This window comes from Myotis daubentonii, chromosome 1 (assembly GCF_963259705.1).
Source record: "Myotis daubentonii chromosome 1, mMyoDau2.1, whole genome shotgun sequence".
Lineage (NCBI taxonomy): Eukaryota > Metazoa > Chordata > Mammalia > Chiroptera > Vespertilionidae > Myotis > Myotis daubentonii.
Genome location: NC_081840.1, coordinates 63,530,035 through 63,550,615, shown reverse-complemented (window position 1 = coordinate 63,550,615; position 20,581 = coordinate 63,530,035). Strand labels below are relative to the sequence as shown.

The window sequence follows — 20,581 nt, the reverse complement described above, 5'->3', positions numbered from 1 at the left end:
TGTAGCTGTCCCAGAGGCTCCTTACACTATCTTCGTATTTTCGGATTCTTTTTTCATTTTGCTTTTCCAGTGGGTGTTTTTTGCTTCTTCGCATTTTAAGTCTTTGACTTGATTCTTACGATTCTCTAGTCTGCTGTTGGGAGTCTGCATAATATTCTTTATTTCAGTCACTGTATGCTTAATTTTTAGTTGGTCCTTTATCACAACCTCGAGGGTCTCATTAGATTTCTTGAGGGTCTCATTGTTTGTCGGCGGTTTCTAGAAAATTCTTGAAAAACCTTAAAAGTGTGGTTTTGAACTCTATATCCAGTAGTTTGCTTTCCTCCATTTCTGTCATTTGTGTCCTTTTTCTTTGTCTCTGCATTTTTTTATACTTCGCTGTGTCGACAGAGTGGCTTTCTGTGCTAGATGTCCTATAGGGCCCAGTGGCTTAGCCTCCCCAATTACCTGAGGTAGACACTCTTGGTGCACCCCTTTGTGGGCTTTGTGCACAGTCTTGTTGTAGTTAAGCCTTGATTGTTCTAGGTAACACTGGGAGGGATTGACCTCCAGGCCAGTTAGTTGGCTGTGAGAATCAGCTGTGTCTGCAGTGGGAGAACTTCTGTGCTGGAGACACTCCTCTGGGGCAAGACTTGCTTCAATGGGGCTTTGGTGCTCACTGAGTCTGCCCCCTGAGTGTGTCCTTTATGGATCGGAGGAGCTGCAATCTGGATGGTTTCACTCTGACCACTGGACACACTGGCTCCTGGATCTCTAAGGAGGTGCTAATCTAGCCTCTGCCTGAGGCTATCCAGCAGGAGCCAGCTATGACTCAATGCAAGTTTCCCTGGTGCCTTGGGCCAGCTGCAGTTTGTTAGGTAATTATCAGATTGCAAAGGGCCAGGCCTTTCATATGCAAAAGCCTCCATGCACGGCTTGGGTGGGGCAGGGTCCCAGGGGATCAACAGGGCGGAGCGAGCAGTTACGGCTGCTCTGGGTCCTGCCCTCAGAGGCCCTGCTTGTCGGCGTCCCGGCAGTCGCTGCAAGCACCCCCGCGAGAAAGCTGCCCTCGAGTTCCGACCAATGCCAGACAGTCCAGTTTCCCCCGTATGAGTCTGGGTCCCCAGAGACTCGCCTGGAACTGGAGTTCAGAGCTTGAGACTCCCTCCCGATTGAAAAAGACAACCGTGTCCTCAGCTGCCAGCCCTTTCCGCATGCTCCTCTGTACCTCTGTATTTTACTTCTGCACCGCACCTCCTCTGAGTCTCAGTATGCTTTTCTCTTTCCTTCTAGTTGTAGAATTTCCACTCAGCCAGCCTTCCTGTGGTTCTGGATGATGTCTGTTCCGTCTTTTAGTTGTATTTTTGAAGTGTTTTTGCTAGGCAGCAATCTCCAGTGTTTACCTATGCCACCATCTTGGTTTTCTCTCTGGGTGTGGTTTTCTTATAATGTTCTAAAATATGGAGAATTGCTCTCTGAGATTGCTTAGTTTGTGTTTCTCTTTCCAACTTTTTCTAGATGTTCTCTTTTCTCATTTTTGTTTGTATATTTTTGTTTTATTCATCATTTTCTTCTCAAATGTGGAACCCTGACAGTAGTTCTGGTACTCAGGGTTGGGTTTTTGTTTTGTTTTTTAAATATATATTTTATTGATTTTTTACAGAGAGGAAGGGAGAGACATAAAGAGAAACATCGATGGGAGAGAAACATCGATCAGCTGCCTCCTGCACACCTCCTACTGGAGATGTGCCCGCAACCAAGGTACATGCCCTTGACCAGAATTGAACTTGAGACCTTTCAGTCCGCAGGCTGACGCTCTATCCACTGAGCCAAACCGGTTAGGGCACTCAGGGTTGGTTTTGTTGTTATTGTTTAATAGAAAATACCAAATATATGTACAAAGTAAACAGAATGATATTATTAATCCCCATATAACTATCACTCAGTTTTAGTAGTCATTAACATGTTGTCATTCTTGTTGAGTGTCTACCTTGCTCCCTACTTCCTCCAACGTGGTTGGTGGTTATTTTTTCTAAGAACTTTTTACAGGGTAAAATTTACATACTTTGAAACACATTGGGTTTATGTATAAGTTTTTACACCCCTATCACAGTAACGGACATTTCCTTTCCCGAGGCAACTTCTCTTCTGATATTATTCTCATACTATTTTTGCCCCTAATATTTTTTAATCGTGTCATCGAACATACTCTTGTGTCTGCCATTGCTCAGCATAATGTCTGTGAGATTCTTTTATGTTAGTTGATATTAGTAATTGCTGCTTTCTGTGTCTGATTTATTCACTGTATGAAAATAGCATCTTCATTTTTCTGCTGCTGGGCATTGTCATTTTTTTTGGTTTGGGACTATCCTATATAATAATAGAGGCAGTCAGGGTTGGTTTTGTTGTTATTGTTTAATAGAAAATACCAAATATATGTACAAAGTAAACAGAATGGTATTATTAATCCCCATATAACTATCACTAAATAATAGAGGCCCGTTGCATGAAGAGATTCGTGCAGTAGGCTGCTGGCACCGGTTTTCCTCCGGCACCCAGGACCCAGGCCTTTGCTCCGGCCGGAGCCTTCAGTCTTCACTGCTCCGGTGCTTCACGCCTACATATGCAAATTATTTGCCATCTTTCTTGGGTTAATTTGAATGCTCTCCTGATTGGCTGGTGAGCATAGCGGAGGGATGGTCAATTTACATGTTTGCCTATTATTAGGTAAGATACCCTAATATGCTAATAGACCGAATGGCAGAACAACCGGTCGCTATGATGTGCACTGACCACCAGGGGGCAGACGCTCAATGCATTAGCTGACCCCTGGTAGTCAGTGTGCTCCCACAAGGAGAGCACTGCTCAGCCAGAAGCTGGGCTCATAGCTAGTGGGCGCAGCAGCAGTGGCGGGAGCCTCTCCCTCCTCCGCTGCTGGTGGGCGGTGAGGAGCAAGGGGTCCCGGACTGTGAGAGGGATGTCTGATTGCCGGCTTAGGTCCTGGACTGCGAGAGGGTGTAGGCTGGGCTGAGGGACAACCCGCCCTCCCCCCTCCCCAGTGCATGAATTTCGTGAACCAGGCCTCTAGTTGTAAATAAACCCGTGAGTAGGACATGTTTATATTTTTCTTGGTTAAAAACTTGGAAGTGAACTTATTGGATCAAAGGTTAGGTGTTGTTTATTAGAAATTACAACCTTTAACCAAAAACCTTACATTGTCATCAGTAGATTATGAGACTTCTTATTGTTTCCCATCCTTGCTACCTTTGTTCTTTAGTCTTTTTAAATTTTGCCATTTAAGCAGATGTGCATTCGTATGCTGTTCTAATTTTTAAATTGTACTTATCATTGATAATATTGGGTAGCATTTCATATACTTGTGTTCTATCATCTAGCTTTTACAAACTGCCTTCTCAAATATTTTGTTCATTTTTTCTATCAGCTGGGTTTTCTTTTTGTGTTTTAGGATTTCTTTATGTATTCTGCACATGTGTACTTTGAGGGAGATGTGTTTTGTGAATATTATCCCAATTTGTTGCATGACTTTTAATTTCTTACTGGTGTCTTTTTGTGAACAGAAAAAAAATTTTTATGAAGTTCATATCCAGCTTTTGCTCTTCTGTTTATTATTTTTTTAAAATATATTTTCATTTTCAGAGAGGAAGGGAAAGGGGAGAGAGAGATAGAAACATCAATGATGAGAGAGAATCATTGACTGGCTGCCTCCTGTACCCCCCCTATTGGGGATCGAGCCCTCAACCCCAGCATGTGCCCTTGACGGAATTGAACCTGGGACTTTCAATCTGCAGGCTGACGCTCTATCCACTGAGCCAAAACCAGCTAGGGCTCTTGATTTTATTCTTTATACAGGATCATGTTATTTCTTTTTCTTGCCTGATTGAATAGAAGTGGTGAGAGTAGGCATCTTGCTTATTTTTTTATCTCAGGAGTAAAGCATTTAGTTTTTCACTATGGATTATGATGTTGGCTGTGAGTTTTTCATAGATGCCTTTTTTTTCCGGTTGAAGAAGTTCCTTCCTATTCCTGGTTTGTTGGGTGTTTTTATTATGAAAGGGTGTTGGTTTGATCAGACTGTTTATGCATCAATTGAAATGATTATGTGGACTTTTCCCGTTATTTTTTTAATGTGGTGTATTATATTGATTGATTTTCATATGCTGGTTAGGGTTAGAGTTAGGGTTAAAGTTTATCACCTTGCTTTCCTGGGATAAAATCCCATTTGGTTCTGCTGCATAATCCTTTTATGATTAAGCTGCATTTGTTTTCCTAGTGTTTTGTTGGGATGTTACATCCGTGTTCCTAAGGCATAATTAACCTACAGTTTTCTGGTAGTGTCTTTGACTTTGGTATCGAGGTAATGCTGACCTCAGAGATTGAGTTGGGAGATGTTCCTTAATTTTTTGGTAGATTTTGAGAAGGATGAGTATTAATTACTTAAACATTTGGTAAAACTCACTAGTAAAGCCATCTGGTCCTGGGCTTCTCATTGTGGAAAGTTTTATTTTTTTATTACTAATTCAGTCTTTACTTGTTACGAGCCTTTTAGATTTTCTATTTTTTCATGAGCCCAGTTTAGTTTTGTCTACCTAGGAATTTGTCATTTCATCTAGGTTATCTAATTTGTTGCTGTATAATTGTTCGTAATATTCCCTAAAAAATACCTTTACATCTGTAAAGTTGATATTAATGTCTCTTCTTTCTTTACTTAAATGAAAAGGTTGGGTCTTCTCTCTTTTTTTTGGCTAGTCTAACTAAATGTTTATCAAATTTTTGTTAATATTTTCAGAGAACCATCTTTTTTTACTTTATTGATTTTTCTGTCATTTTTCAATTAAATTATCTATTTCTGCTTTTATTTCCTTCCGTCTGCCTGCTTTGGATGATTTAGTTTGCTTCTCTTTCTAGTTTCTTAAAGTAGAAGGTTTTATTATTGATTTGAGGTGGGGTTTTTTGTTTTTTTTAACATAAAGAATTTTATGTTTACCAATAAATTGCTCTGAGCACTGCTTTCTGGGCATCCCAAAAATTTTCGTATATTGTGTTTTTGTTTTTACTCATCTTTTTGAAGTATTTTCTAATTCTCATTGTAATTTCTTCTTTAACACAGTAGTTATTTAGGAGTTTGCTGTTTAATTTCTGCCTACTTGTTAATTTCTCAAATTTCCTTTTTGAGATTTCTGATTTTATTGGAGATACTAGAGGCCTGATGCACAAAATTCGTGCAAGAGTAGGCCTTCCTTCCTTCCCTCTGGCACCTGGGACTCGGGCTTCCCTCGCAGCCCAAGCTTCGTCCAGAAGGACGGAAGGACATCTGGCCTGATTAGCATATTATGCTTTTATTATTATAGACTAGAGGCCTGGTGTATGAAATTGTGCATGGGTAGAGTCCCTAGGCCTGTCCGGCAATCAGGGCCAATCTGTGGGGTGACTGGCAGGGCGTCCTGGGCCCCCACTTGCACCCACTTTGGCCTGGAGCCACCCATTCATCGGCCCCGCCACTGCTGCCACTGGTCGCTGTCTTTGGGGTGACCAGCAGGGTGATGGGGGCCGCCGCTCGCACTCGTCTTGGCCTGGCGCCGCCCACTCACCTGTTACACCATCCTGCCACTGTTCCGCTCTCATCGTAGTCCATCAGTGCTGGCAGTGCCTCCACTGCCGCCCGCTGCCAGAATGCATCACCAACGCTCACCACATTCCACGCCGCCCCCTGGTGGTCAGCGTATGTCTAACACCCAGTCAGTCAAACTCACGCCTGTGGGGTCAATTTGTATATTAGCCTTTTATATTATTACTAGAGGCCTGGTGCACAAAAATTTGTGAACTCGGGGGGGGGGGCACAGCCCAGCCTGTGCCCTCTCACAGTCTGGGACCCCTCGGGGGATGTCCACCCGCTGGCTTAGGCCCGCTCCCCGGGGGATTGGGCCTAAGATGGCAATCAGACATCCCTCTGGCAGCCCAGCAGCCCTCAGGGGATGTCCACTTGCCAGCGGGGAGCAGGCCTAAGCTGCAGTCAGACATCCTTAGTGTTGCTATGGAGGAGACAGGAGAGGCTCCCACCACCACCGCTGTACTGGCAGCCATCAGCCTGGCTTGTGGCTGAGCAGAGCTCCCCCTGTGGGAGCGCACTGACCACAAGGGGGCAGCTCCTGCATTGAGCATCTGCTCCCTGGTGGTCAGTGTGTGTCATAATGACCAGTCATTCCCAGTCTTTCTGCTGTTAGGGTCAGTTTGCATATTACCCTTTTATTATATACGATAGAGGCCTGGTGCACGGATGGGGGCTGGCCGGTTTTTCCTGAAGGGTGTCCCAGATCAGGGTTGGGTTCCCGCTGGAGTGCCTGCCCAGCCTGGGTGAGCGGTGATGGCTGTTTGCAGCTGGTCACACTCCCTTCAGGGTGGGGGTTCCCACTGGGGTGCCTGGCCAGCCTGGGTGAGGGGCTGATGGCTGTTTGCAGGCTGGTCAAGCCCTCCCTCCCAGTGGGGACCCTCACCCCATGGAGGTTTGGCCAGCCTGGGTGAGGGGCTGATGGCTGTTTGCAGGCTGGCCACACCCCGTTTAGGGTGAGGTGGTCCCCACTGAGGTGCCTGGCCAGTCTGGGTGAGGGTCTGAGGGCCGTTTTCAGGCTGGCCACACCCCCTTTAGGGTGGGGGGGTCCCCACTGGGGCGCTTGGCCAGTCTGGGTGAGGGGCTGAGGGCCGTTTTCAGGCTGGCCAAACCCCCGGCGATGGAAGCTCCCAGCCTCTCCTTTTTTTTTTTTTTTTTTTTTATTCTGGACTTTACTTACCTTTTATAATTGAAACTTTGTTGCCATCAGTGTAGCTCAGAGCCGGCCAGGGTGGGCAGGTGGGAAGCTTGGCTTCCTCCATCACTGGAGCAACCAAGCCTCCTGCTCGCTCCAGCCGCCATCTTGGTTGGGTTAATTTGCATATAGTCGCTCTGATTGGCTGGTGGGCGTGGCTTAAGGCATAGTGAAGGTACAGTCAATTTGCATGTTTGTCTTTTATTAGATTATTAGAGGCCTGGTGCACAAAAATTTGTGCACTCGGGGGTAGGGGGTCCCTCAGCCCGGCCTGTGCCCTTTTGCAGTCTGGGACCCCTTGGGTGTGACCACTTGCTGGCTTAGGCCTGCTCCCTGGGGGGATTGGGCCTAAGATGGCAATCAGACATCCCTCTGGCAGCCCGGCAGCCCTTGGGGGATGTCCACTTTCCAGCGTGGAGCAGACGTAAGCTGCAGTCAGACATCCTTAGCGCTGCCGAGGAGGCAGGAGAGGCTCCCACCACCACCACTGTACTGGCAGCCATCAGCCTGGCTTGTGGCTGAACAGAGCTCCTCCCATGTGAGAGCGCGCTGACCACCAGGGGCAGCTCCTGCATTGAGCGTCTGCCCCCTGGTGGTCATTGTGTGTCATAGTGACCAGTCATTCCCAGTCTTTCTGCTGTTAGGGTCAGTTTGCATATTACCCTGTTACTATATAGGATAGAGGCCTGGTGCACGGGAAGGGGCGGCTGGTTTGCTCTGAAGGGTGTCCCAGATCAGAGTGGGGGTCCCGCTTGGGTGCCTGGCCAGTCTGGGTGAGGTGCTGATGGCTGTTTGCAGCTGGTCACACCCCCTTCAGGGTGGGGGTCCCTACTGGGGTGCCTGGCTAGTCTGGGTGAGGGATTGAGGGCCATTTTCAGGCTGGCAGGCGATTGAAGCTCCCAGTCTCTTTTTTTTTTCTTGTTTTTTATTCTGGGATTTATTTAACTTCTATAGTGGTCACTGGAGCTGAGAGCCGGCTCCAGCTCTGAGGCTGTGGTTGGCTGAAAGCAGTTTTCTGGGTTTGTTTAGCTTCTATTATTGAAACTCTGTTGCCATCACTGGCGCTCTAAGCTCTGCCGGCTGAAAGCAGGTATCTGGGATTTGTTTAGGTTCTATAATTGCAACATTGTTGCATCCGAGTTCAGAGGTGGGCCACGGCAGGTGGGGAACCTTGACTTCCTCCATCACTGGAGGAAGCAAGCCTCGTGTTCGCTTCAGCTGTGTGGCTGCCGGCCGCCATCTTTGTTGGCAATTAATTTGCATATCCTGCTGATTAGCCAATGGGAAGCATAGTGGAGGTATGGTTAATTACCATGTTTGTCTATTATTAGATAGGATACTACATGCCCGGTGCACGGAATTTGTGTACAGGGGGGGCGAGTCCCTCAGCCCAGCCTGCAACCTTTCCAATCTGGGACCCCTCAAACATCCCTCTCGCAATCTGGGACTGCTGGCTCCTAACTGCTCACCTGCCATCCCACCTGATCGCCCCTAACTCCTCTGCCTGCCTGTCTGATCGCCCCCTAACTGCCTTTACCTGCCTGCCCGATCGCCCCCTAACCACCTCTTCCTGATGCCCGTAACTGCTCCCCTGCTGGCCTGATCACCCCTAACTGCTCTCCCCTCCTGGCCTTATTGTCCCTAACCACTCTCCCCTACCTGCCTGATCGCCCCTAACCTCTCTACCTGCCTGTCTCATTGCCCCCAACTGCTCGCCTGCCTGCCTGATTGCCCCTAACCACCTCTGCCTTGGCCCCCGCCGCTGTGGCTTTGTCCGGAAGGACGTCTGGAATGATGTCCGGAAGGTCGTTCGGCTGTCTGGTCTAATTAGCATATTATGCTTTTATTATTATAGATAGATTATATTTATATAAAGGCATGGAGACAATATACTTGTATGGTTTCAGTCCTTTTAAAGTTATTGGGACTTGGTTCTTTGTTCTAACATGTCTCTCCTGAAGAATGTTTTGTGTGTAAATTTAGAATATCTATTTTGATGTTGTGCAGTGAATTATTTTATATATTTCTCTTAGGCCAAGTGAATTGTTCAGGTTTTTCATTTCCTTGTTGATCTTCTGTCTAGTTGTTCTACCCATTATTGAGATTGAGGTATTAAAATCTTCAAATCTAGCAAGTAAGTACATATACATATCATAGTGTATATATGTATCTACTAGAGGCCTGGTGCACGGAATTCATGGGGGGGGCGGGGGCGGTGGCTGTATATCCCTCAACCCAGCATGCACCCTCTCCAATCAGGGATCCCTCCCACAATCCAGGACTGATGGCTTCCAACCGCTCACCTGCCTGCCTGCCTGATTGCCCCTGACCACTCCCCTGCCAGCCTTATCGACACCTAACTGCTCCCCTTCCAGCCCGATTGCCCTTAACTGCCCTCCCCTGCTGGCCTGGTCGCCCCCAACTGCCCTCCCCGGCTGGTCCAGTCACCTCTAACTGCCCTCCTCTGCCGGCCCAATCACCCCTAACTGCCCTCCCCTGCCCGCCTGGTCACCCCTAATTGCCCTCCCCTGCTGGCCTGACTGCCCACAACTGCCCTCCCTTTCAGGCCTGGTCCCTCCCAACTGTCCTCCCCTGCTGGCCTGATCGCCCACAACTGCCCTCCCCTGGCCATCTTGTGACGGCCATCTTTGACCACATGGGGGCGTACATCTTTGTGTGTTGGAGTGATGGTCAATTTGCATATTACTCTTATTTAGATAGGCTATATATAAAAGCCTAGCAACCGAATGGTGGAATGACCAGAACAACTGGTCAACCAGTTGCTATGATGCACACTGACCACCAGCAGGCAGATGCTCAACTCAGGAACTGCCTCCTGGTGGTCAGTGCGCTCCCACAGTGGGAGCATCGCTTGGCTGACCGGGATGAGTGGTGCTCCCATAGCAAGCCAATCCCCGCAGGCCACGACCCCCCACCAGTGCAGAAATCCGTGCACCGGGCCTCTGGTCCTATCTAATAATAGAGAAACATGGTAATTAACTAACTTCGCTACCCTTCCCGTTGGCTAATCAGTGAGATATGCAAATTAACTGCCAACCAAGATGGCAGCTGGCAACCAGGCAGCTGAAGCGAACAGGAGGCATGCTTGCTCCAGTGAAGGAGGAAGCCAAGGTTCCCTGCCTGTCGCTGCTGGGCTCTGAGGTTGCACTCTAAGAAACTATTTTGCAATTATAGAAGCTAAACAAACCCCAGAAACCTGCTTTCAGCCTTCAGAGCTGGAGTTGCAACAGAGTTTCAATTATAGAACCCAAACAAACCCAGATACCTGCTTTCAGCAGCCGAGGTCTCAGAGCTGGAGCCGAGCCTCAGTGCTAAAGCTGGCTCTCAGCTCCAGTCACAGCCATAGAAGGTAAATAAATCCCAGAATAAAAAAAGAAAAAAAGGAGAGGTTGGGAGCTTCAGTCACCCGCCAGCCTGAAAACAGCCCTCAGCCCCTCACCCAGACTGGCCAGGCACCCAAGCGGGACCCCCACCTTGATCCGGGACACCCTTCAGGGCAAACCAGCCAGCCTCCACCCGTGCACCAGGCCTCTATCCTATATAGTAACAGGGTAATATGCAAACTGACCCTAACAGCAGAAGGACTTGGAATGACTGGTCACTATGACACACACTGACCACCAGGGGGCAGACGCTCAATGCAGGAGCTGGTGGTCAGGGCGCTCTCACATGGGAGGAGCTCTGTTCAGCCACAAGCCAGGCTGATGGCTGCTAGTACAGTGGTGATGGTGGGAGCCTCTCCTGCCTCCTCAGCAGCGCTAAGGATGTCCGACTGCAGTTTAGGCCTGCTCCCCGCTGGCAAGTGGACATCCCCTGAGAGCTGCCAGGCTGCCAGAGGGATGTCTGATTGCCATCTTAAGCCCAATCCCCCGGGGAGCGGGCCTAAGCCAGCAAGTGGTCATCCCCGAGGGGTCCCAGACTGCGAGAGGGCACAGACCGGGCTGAGGGACACCCCCCCTCCACCCTGAGTGCACAAATTTTTGTGCACCGGGCCTCTAGTGTATATATAAAATGCTAGACCATTCTGCATGGAGAGAATGAAGGTTCTGGGAAAGCTTAGGAGAAAAAGTCCTCTGAATTAAAAAATAACCAGTGGGTATTTGCTGGAAAGCAAGACAAGAACATTTAAACAAGAAAGCTATGAAATGTGGAGGGATTTTGTCCATTCTGATGGTGAGTTGTGAAAGGTGTAATTTTAAGTCTGAAAGGGCTAGAGCAGTCAAGCCCTCATGGAATTTTAAAACTGACTGCTCACACACAGATGAAGAAAACACTACTTTTTAATCTCACATGCAAGGTTCACCGAGATAGGCCATGTGGTGAGCCATAAAACAAGTCTTGGTAAGTTTCAAGACTAAAATCTTTAAAAAAAATCTATAGAAATTGATTAAAAATAACTCTTTTAAAAAAATTCTTTTATGCATTTATGGCATGGGAATTTTCCTTTTCTAAGAAGTGCTGAGGTGAAGACCAAAGGAATTAAGACAAATTTATGCAATGTAAATAGAGTTAAGTAAATAATACATGCGCTTAATGATAACTCCCTTTAGAAGTCAACATTGACTCTTTAGGAGAAAAGGCAATATTTATTTCATTTGGGGATAGCAACTTAACTGAGCACCATTTGCCTCTGGCCGGGTGGCTCAGTTGATTGGAATGTTGTCCCATATGCAAAAGGTTTGAGGGTTCGATTCTTGGTCAGGGCACTGTGGGTTTTACCCCCAGGAGAGGTGTGTACTGGAGGCAGCCGATTGATGTTCTCTCTCTCTCTCTCTCTCTCTCTCTCTCTAAAAAATCAGTCAAGACATATCCTCGGATGAGGATTAAAAAAATAAAAGGAAAAACCTGAGTATCATTTGGTGATGGGGAAAAAAATTATTTCAAAAGAGATTTTGGAACTTCTGGTGAATCCCTTGAATTTAGGGGATATGGTTTTTTTGTTGTTATTCATAAAGTAGGTATAGTATAGCATAGCATACTAGAGTAGTATAAAGTTTTTATATATATTTTAAAGGGTTCTAACTTTTTTTCTGTGACCATTATGTTGAATTAGTAAAGACACAATTTCTTAAGCTTCCTATTTGGTCAGTGAAGACCCTAACTATTGCCAGGCATTTCTACACCTTTAGAGTGCTTAGAATTTCTACAAATGCATTCACTTTTGTGAGTAATTTTATTGTCCTCCACACTTTATATTCTTTTCTAATTTCTTTTTCATTTTGGGTCTCAGAGTGGTTAGATAAGTGTAAGTCTTGGGACAGTTTTGCCACCTGTTTTCTCATCGATAAAATGAGAGGAGTCAAGTAGATTGGTTCATATGTTCTTTCTTGTGGGAATTCAGTTTTTAAAGTATCATTAAGTAAGGTAAGATCAAATCCGGCAAAATGATTTAACTTCTTGTTACAGTTGTATGATTGCTGATTATTAGAATGTGCTAATGGAATTCATTTATTGACGAAGGGTTTTTTCAAACTACAGTTTGAGTTCCAGAGGGCAAAATTTCCTGATCTTGTTTATGGTTTACCAGGTAACTTCCTAGCCCAGTGCCTGAAATGTGGTAGGTGCTCAGGAAAAACTTACTGAATGAATAAATGAATGGTTAAATGAATGATAATGTGGGCATGGATGGAGGCAACATAGTGCCGTAGAGAGCATGCACACTGGTGTACAATCACAGGGTATAATTTCAAAAGATTGGAAGGTTACTTGGGATAATCCTATCTAATAAAAGAGAAACATGGTAATTGGCGTACAACCGCTACCCTTCCCATTGGCTAATCAGTGAGATATGCAAATTAACTGCCAGCCAAGATGGCGGCCGGCAGCCAGGCAGTTTGAAACTAACATGAGGCTTGCTTGCTTCAGTGACGGAGGACTCCAACATTCCCCGCCTCCCTTGCTGGCCTCTGAGCCTGCAGTTTAAGAAACATTGTAACAAATATAGAAGCTAAACAAAACCCCAGAAACCAGCTTTCATCGAGGTGGGATTTCAGAGCTGGAGTTATACATTGTTTCGATTATAGAACCGAAACAAACCAGATACCTTCTTTCAGCAGCAGAGGCCTCAGAGCTGGAGCCAGAGCTAACGCTGGCCCAGAATAAAAAAAAAAAGAAAAAAAGGAGCAGTTGGGAGCTTCCGTCACCCGCCAGCCTTGAAACAGCCCTCAGCCCCTCACCCAGACTGGCCAGGCACCCCAGTGGGGACCCCCACCCTGAAGGGTGTGTAACCAGCTGCAAACAGCCATCATCCCCTCATCCAGGCTGGCCAGGCACCCCAGTGGGGACTTCCACCCTGATCCAGGACACCCTTCAGGGCAAACCAGTCAGCCCCCACCCATGCACCAGGCCTCTATTCTATATAGTAAAAGGGTAGTATGCCTCCCAGCACTGGGATCAACGGAGCCGCGAGGCCTCCAGGCACCGGGATCAGCATGACAGGGGGCAGCACCCAAACCCCCTGATCACCCTGTGGCTCTGTGTGTGACAGGGGGTGGGGCCACAACCTCCCTATCCGCCCTGCTCTGTTCGTGACAGGGGTAGGCGCCCCAACCCCCTGATCAGCCCTGCTCTGTGCCTGACAGGGGAGAGCTCCCCAAACCCCTAATCGCCTTGCGGCTCTGTATGTGACAGGGTGTGGCGCCCCAACCCCCCCACCCCCACGGGCCCTGCTCTGTGTGTGACGGGGTAGAGCCATAACCTCCCCATCGGCCCTGCCCTGAGTGTGAGAGTGGCGGCGCCCCAACCCCCTGATCGGCCCTGCTCTGTGTGTTTCAGGGGGCGGTGCCCCAACTCCCCTATCGGCCCTACTCTGTGAGTGACAGGGGGCGGTGCCCCAACTCCCCTATCGGCCCTACTCTGTGAGTGACAGGGGGCAGCGCCCCAACCCCCTGATTGGCCCTGCTCTGTACGTGACGGGGTGGTGCCGCAACCTCCCCATCAACCCTGCCTTCAGTGTGACAGGGGGCGGTGCCCCAACCCCCCAATCGGCCCTTCCCTGAGCGTGACTGAGGGTGGCATCGCAACCTCCCAATCCGCCCTGCTCTGTGCATGACGGGGCGGCGCCCTAACTCCCCAATCGGCCCTGCTCTGAGCCCGACCAGGGGCTGCACCTAGGGATTAGGCCTGCCCTCTGCCACCCGGGAGCAGGCCTAAGCCAGCAGGTCGTTATCTCCCGAGGGGTCCCAGACTGCGAGAGGGCACAGTCCGGGCTGAGGGACCCCCCCCATCCCCCCTGAGTGCAGAAATTTTTGTGCACCGGGCCTCTCGTGTATACTATAAAGTTCAATCACATAAAATGTTAATTTCTTACTTCAATCCCTTAGAAACCTGTACTTTTTTTAACCAAGCGGTTTTTATTATATAAACTGGAAAACTATGGGTATGCTAGATTAAGGTGTTTTTTTTTTTGTTTTTTTTTTTAATATATTTTTTATTGGTTTTTTACAGAGAGGAAGGGAGAGGGATAGAGAGTTAGAAGCATCGATGAGAGAGAAACATCAATCAGCTGCCTCTTGCATACCCCTACTGGGGATGCGCCCACAACCAAGGTACATGCCCTTGATCGGAATCGAACCCGGGACCCTTCAGTCCGCAGGCCGACGCTCTATTCACTGAGCCAAACCGGTTCGGCTAGATTAAGTTTTTAATAACCCTTGTTATTTCTCTCTTACAGTTTTACATGTGGCACCCATAAAAGATGAGGCTGAGAACACGGAAAGCTTCTCAGCAATCCAATCCAATCCAAACACAGCGCACTGCCAGAGCAAAGAGGAAATATTCAGAAGTTGATGATAGCCTACCTACAGGAGGAGAAAAACCACCGAAAAATGAAACCGGCTTGTTGTCTTCAATTAAAAAATTCATTAAAGGAAGCACACCCAAGGTAATGGTTTTACCTTGTTCTTACATCATTAAAATTAAAGTTTAGTTTATTTTCAAACATGTAAAAATGAGAAATCTAACATTGCTAGAGCCCACTTAAGAGTATTAACATTTGGTGTTATTTTAAGAGTATTAACATACAAAATATTTAGTGGCTATTTAAGAAAACATTTATTTTACTTAACTGATTGCTTAATCTTCTGGGTTTTTTTTCCAGCATAGTATTATAGGAAGTAGAAAATATATATTTCTTTTACTTGAATTTTTTCTTATACTCACATTGTTTTTTATTTCAAAGGAAAGGTAAAATTTCTCAATATTATTAATACATTGCTTAGGGAGATGATCTATCTGTATTCTTACATTTGCCAATGAAACTGTATTATTTCATTAAAGAGAAAACAAAGTTATTAAAGAAAGAATGGATGCTGACCAGTAGGCAGATGTTTCAAATTCATTCTCTAGACCAGTGATGGTGAACCTTTTGAGCTTGGCATATCAGCATTTTGAAAAACCCTAACTTTTTTTCATTTTTTTTATTAATTAAATCTTTATTGTTCAGATTATTACATTTGTTCCTCTTTTTTCCCTCCCATAACTCCCCTCCACCCAGTTTCCACCCCACCCTCCTCCCTCACTCCCCACCCACTGTCCTCATCCATAGGTGCACGATTTTTGTCCAGTCTCTTCCCGCATCCCCCTCGCCCCTTTCCCCCCCAAGAATAGCTAGTCCATTCCCTTTCTATGCCCCTGATTCTATTATAATCATCAGTTCATTCTATTCATCAGATTATTCACTTGTTGATAGATGTGTATTTGTTGTTTATAATTTATATCTTTACCTTTTTCTTCTTCCTCTTCTTAAAGGATACCTTTCAGCATTTCATATAATACTGGTTTAGTGGTGATAAACTCCTTTAGCTTTTCCTTATCTGTGAAGCTCTTTATCTGACCTTCAATTCTGAATGATAGCTTTGCTGGATAAAGTAATCTTGGTTGTAGGTTCTCGGCATTCATCACTTTGAATATTTCTTGCCACTCCCTTCTGGCCTGCAAAGTTTCTGTTGAGAAATCCACAAACAGTCGTATGGGTATTCCCTTGTAGGTAACTGAGTTTCTTTCTCTTGCTGCTTTTAGGATTCTCTCTTTGTCTTTTGCCCTTGGCATTTTAATTATGATGTGTCTTGGTGTGGTCCTCTTTGGATTCCTTTTGTTTGGTGTTCTCTGCGCTTCCTGGACTTGTAAGTCTATTTCTTTCACCAGGTAGGGGAAGTTTTCTGTCATTATTTCTTCAAATAGGTTTTCAATATCTTGCTCTCTCTCTTCTTCTGGCACCCCTATAATTCGGATGTTGGTACGCTTGAAGCTGTCCCAGAGGCTCCTTACACTATCTTCGTATTTTCGGATTCTTTTTTCATTTTGCTTTTCTGGATGGGTGTTTTTTGTGTCTTCGTATTTCAAATCGTTGACTTGATTCTTGCAATCCTCTAGTCTCCTGTTGGAACTCTGCATAGTATTCTTTATTTTAGTCAGTGTATGCTTAATTTCTAGTTGGTCCTTTATCACAACCTCGAAGGTCTCATTAGATTTCTTATAGATCTGATTAAGTTTATCGGCAGTTTCTAGAAAATTCTTGAAAAATCTTAAAAGTGTGGTTTTGAACTCTATATCCAGCAGTTTGCTTTCCTCCATTTCTGTCATTTGTGTCCTGTTTCTTTGTCTCCACATTTTTTATGCTTCCCTGTGTTGATAAAGTAGTTTTCTGTGCTGAGTGTCCTCTAGGGCCCAGTGGTTCAGCCTCCCCAATTACCTGAGGCTGACACTCTTTATATATATATATTTTATTGATTTTTTACAGAGAGGAAGGGAGAGAGAGAGTTAGAAACATCAATGAGAGAGAAACATCGATCAGCTGCCTCCTGTGCATCTCCTACTGGGCATGTGCCTGCAACCCAGGTACATGCTCTTGACCGGAATCGAACCTGGGACCTTTCAGTCCGCAGGCCAACGTTCTATCCACTGAGCCAAACCGGTTTTGGCAAGGCTGACTCTCTTGGTGCACCCCCTTGTGGGCTTTGTGCCCAGTCTTATTGTAGTTAAGCCTTGATTGTTGTAGTTATCACTGGGAGGAATTGACCTCCAGGCCAATTGGCTGTGAGAATCAGCTGTGTCTGCAGTGGGAGAACTTCTGTGCTAGAGACACCCCTCTGGGGCAAGACTTGCTTCAATGGGGCTTTGGTACTCACTGAGTCTGCCCCCTGAGTGTGTCCTTTATGGTTCCACAGAGCTGCAAACTGGATGGTTCCACTCTGTCCTCTGGGTTTCCTGGCTCCTGGATCTCTAGGGAGGTGCTAATCTAGCATTTGCCTGAGGCTATCCAGCAAAAGCCTCCCTGCAGGGCTGAGGCAGGGCAGGTCCCACAGGATCAACTGGGGGGAGGCTAGCAGTTATGGCTGCTCTCAGTCTTGCCCTTAGAGGCTCTGCTCCTCAGTGTCCCGGTAATCGCTGCAAGCCCCTGGGAGAGAAAGCTGGCCTCGAGATCCAACCACTGCCAGACAGTCCCACTTCTCCCGTATGAGTCTGGGTCCCTAGAGACTCGCCCGGAACTGGAGCTCAGAGCTTGAGCCTCCCTCCCGATTGAAAACGACAACCGTGCCCTCAGCCGCCAGCACGCTCTGTGTGTGCCTCTGTACCTTAGTATTTTACTTCCGTACTGTGCCTCCTGTGAGTCTCGGTATGCTTTTCTCTTTCCTTCTAGTTGTAGAATTTCCACTCAGCCAGCCTTCCTGTGGTTCTGGATGATGTCCGTTCCGTCTTTTAGTTGTATTTTTGAAGTGGTTGTTCGAGGCAGCAAACTCCGGTGATTACCTATGCCGCCATCTTGGTTTCTGAAAAACCGTAACTTAACTCTGATACCGTGTCACATACAGAAATTTTTTGATATTTATTTTATATATTTAAATGCCATTTAACAAAGAAAAATCAACCAAAAAAATGAGTTCGCGTGTCACCTCTGACAGGCATGTCATACGTTCGCCATCACTACTCTAGACCAATGGTTCTCAACCTGTGGGTCGTGATCCTTTCACAGGGGTCACCTAAGACCATCGGAAAACATCAACACTAATAAAAGAGAAAAATGGTAATTGGCGTACGAGCTACCCTTTTCATTGGCTAATCAGGGCTATATGCAAATTAACTGCCAACTAAGATTGGCAGTTAACTGCCAATAAGATGGCGGTTAATTTGCATATGTAGGCACAATGCAGGGAGGCGAAAGGGAAAGCAGGAAGAAGCCCCCTGCCACTGACAGTGATCGGAAACCCATGGGGGAGCTAAGAGCTGGGGGGCAGGGCAAAGGCGGCCCCAGGGCCGCCTTTGCCCTGCCCCCCAGCCATGATCGGAGAATCAGGTGCCTTTTCCGCCCTGGCCAGTGATAGCAAGAAGTAGGGGTGGAGCCAGCGATGGGAGCTGGGCACGGTCGAAGCTGGCAGTCCCGGGAGCTAGGGGTCCCTTGCCTGGGCCTAAAGCGAAGCCCACGATCATGGGGCCGCTGCAGCGGGGGTGATGGGGGTCAACGCCTGAGGGCTCCCAGTATGTGAGAGGGGGCAGGCTGGGCTGAGGGACACTCCCCCCCCCCCCCGCCACCCAGTGCACGAATTTCGTGCACCGGGCCCCTAGTAATTACATATTGTTTTTGTATTAATCACTATGCTTTAATTATGTTCAATTTGTAACAATGAAATTGGGGGTCACCACAACATGAGGAACTGTATTAAAGGGTCGCGGCATTAGGAAGGTTGAGAACCAGTGCTCTAGACCAACTTGAGTGATCTGAGGAAATCATTTACCCCTCTGAGCCTTAGGAAGACTGTAAAATGGCACTAATACCAACTGTTTTGTCTGTCTCAGAGTTGTTTTCAGATCAGATAGCAAATTGGTGGAAAATAGTTTAAGAAATTTTAACGTACTCTATAAATGGATTGTGTTATTAACCTTAATTGTCTGTAGATTGTATCACTGTTTACTCTTGTATTCTTTTCTTGGGATCATTTTATGATACATTTTTATTATAAGTTTATCACTTTGGTAATTAGTAAAAGAAATCACTATTGCTTCTTATTCAGAGGGGTAGATTTTGTTGTCATATCACTAAAAAGCTTAGTTACTGTGAACCATTGGCCAAGATTTAGCAGTATTCTGTTTATAGAGTTTTTCTTTATGTTTTGATGATTTAATCTTAATTTGTTTTTCTAATATTGGTAAAAAAAATTTTGTTAATTTTAAATAGAATTTTTTTAAAGTTTCTTTGAGCTAATTTCTATAAACTCAAAAGTAATATATTATTTTCGTATAACAAAGATCAAATTCCTTCCAGAAACATGATTTCCTGAATCTACAAATTCCTAATGGGTTGTCATCATTTCTCTTGAAGAGAATGTTACTTGTCAGTTCATTCTCTAAACAACTCTAAATATTATAAAGTTCTTCATCTTAAGGAAAATATATCTCCCTTTACTTTCTTATATGTTCTTTTCTTCATGTGAAAGTGCAAGCCTTCACATCTAAACTAAATATTTCTAGTTTCCATTATATGACAGTATGTGATACAGATAACCATCTTGGTCACCCTTTTCCGTTCATAAAAGGTAACAACCAGAGTGAAGATAGGTTTTTCTCACGTCTTCTGACTTCTGTTCATTTTTACTTCCTTTGAACTGGGCAGTCTATTAATGTGGCATTATGTTATATCATATATTCTATCATTTCTTTTTTCTCTCTCTCTCTCTCTCTCCTTTAACACTAGAAAGACTGAAATTTAGTATATACCTATATTGTCCAAAAGCAGTCAAAATGACTGCATTGTGAAAGAATAACTAATGTGTAAAGAAATTTGTTTAAAATTAATTTTTAATATTTTGTATAGTATTTACAGTTATATAACAAGTTATTAGTAAATATTAACAAAAAAATGTACCTCACTTGGGAAAAAAATAATTTATGCATTATTATTTGTACATTTCATGCAAATGAAAGTGGAAATCTTTTTATGTGTACATCTTCTGCAAACATACTTTTGACATTTTTTCTCATATATTATTTGTTTTGTTGTTGTGGCAAAGTCGTACTTGACAAATTTTGGGTTTTTTAGAATGGGTTGCATTTGATGTTGCAGTTGATCTTTGTGGGTCTTCATGTTCTGATGAATTTTTCTGTCTTGCAGCTCTGTATTTGGTGGAAAGCTGTTCTGCTAATTGAAACAAGAACTCTTTTCGTTGTATTTGTATTCCTGTCGTTTCTTTGTAAAGGATCCAAGCATTTATAGCAGCCAAATCTAAAATATTGGAAAATATTTGGAGGGGCCATCTACGAGAACTAGCTTTTACTGTGTATTTTCTGGCCATTTGATCCGCCATATCAACTCCAAATTTTGTGCTGTTATAAAATTGAATAGATTCCGGTAACATTTTTCTATTACTCTTATCAATTTTCACAAATTTATGCCTTGAACTTAGAACAGCTACTCTTTTATTTGGTTTGCTTTTATATATTGTAAGAACACAATTCTCTGATTTATATAGCAGAGTGGAAAAATGAGACATGTTATCCTTCGTTTGTTTGGCTGCTTTGGGTAGTTCTCTTTTGTTTCCTCTAATAGTTCCAACTAGAGTTGTTTGTTTGGCCAATAATTTTGTCGCGAGTGACATGCTAGTGAAAAAGTTATCGGTCGTGACATTTCTTCCACAGCCTGTATATGGCTCGACAAGTTTCAGAACAACGTGTTCACTGAGAAGCATTGACGATGGTTGCTGTTCATCTTTCCCCAAATAAGGAAAACCATTCAAAACATATTTGCTACTAACATCTGATGCAAGCCA

At 45.3% G+C, this 20,581-nt stretch overlaps 1 protein-coding gene across 8 annotated transcripts in view; it reads left to right on the top strand.

Moving 5' to 3' along the window:
• The window catches only part of CTDSPL2 (CTD small phosphatase like 2), a 104,790-nt gene that overhangs the window by 25,003 nt on the left and 59,206 nt on the right, over nt 1-20,581 (top strand). For all 8 annotated transcript variants that reach the window (XR_009453729.1, XM_059702659.1, XM_059702669.1 and 5 more), the window contains exon 2: nt 14,494-14,703. Coding sequence is in view for 7 of the 8 variants with exons in the window: in XM_059702659.1 (XP_059558642.1) it covers nt 14,518-14,703 (186 nt within the window). In the remaining variant the exon portion in view is untranslated. The remainder of the gene's footprint in view (nt 1-14,493; nt 14,704-20,581) is intronic.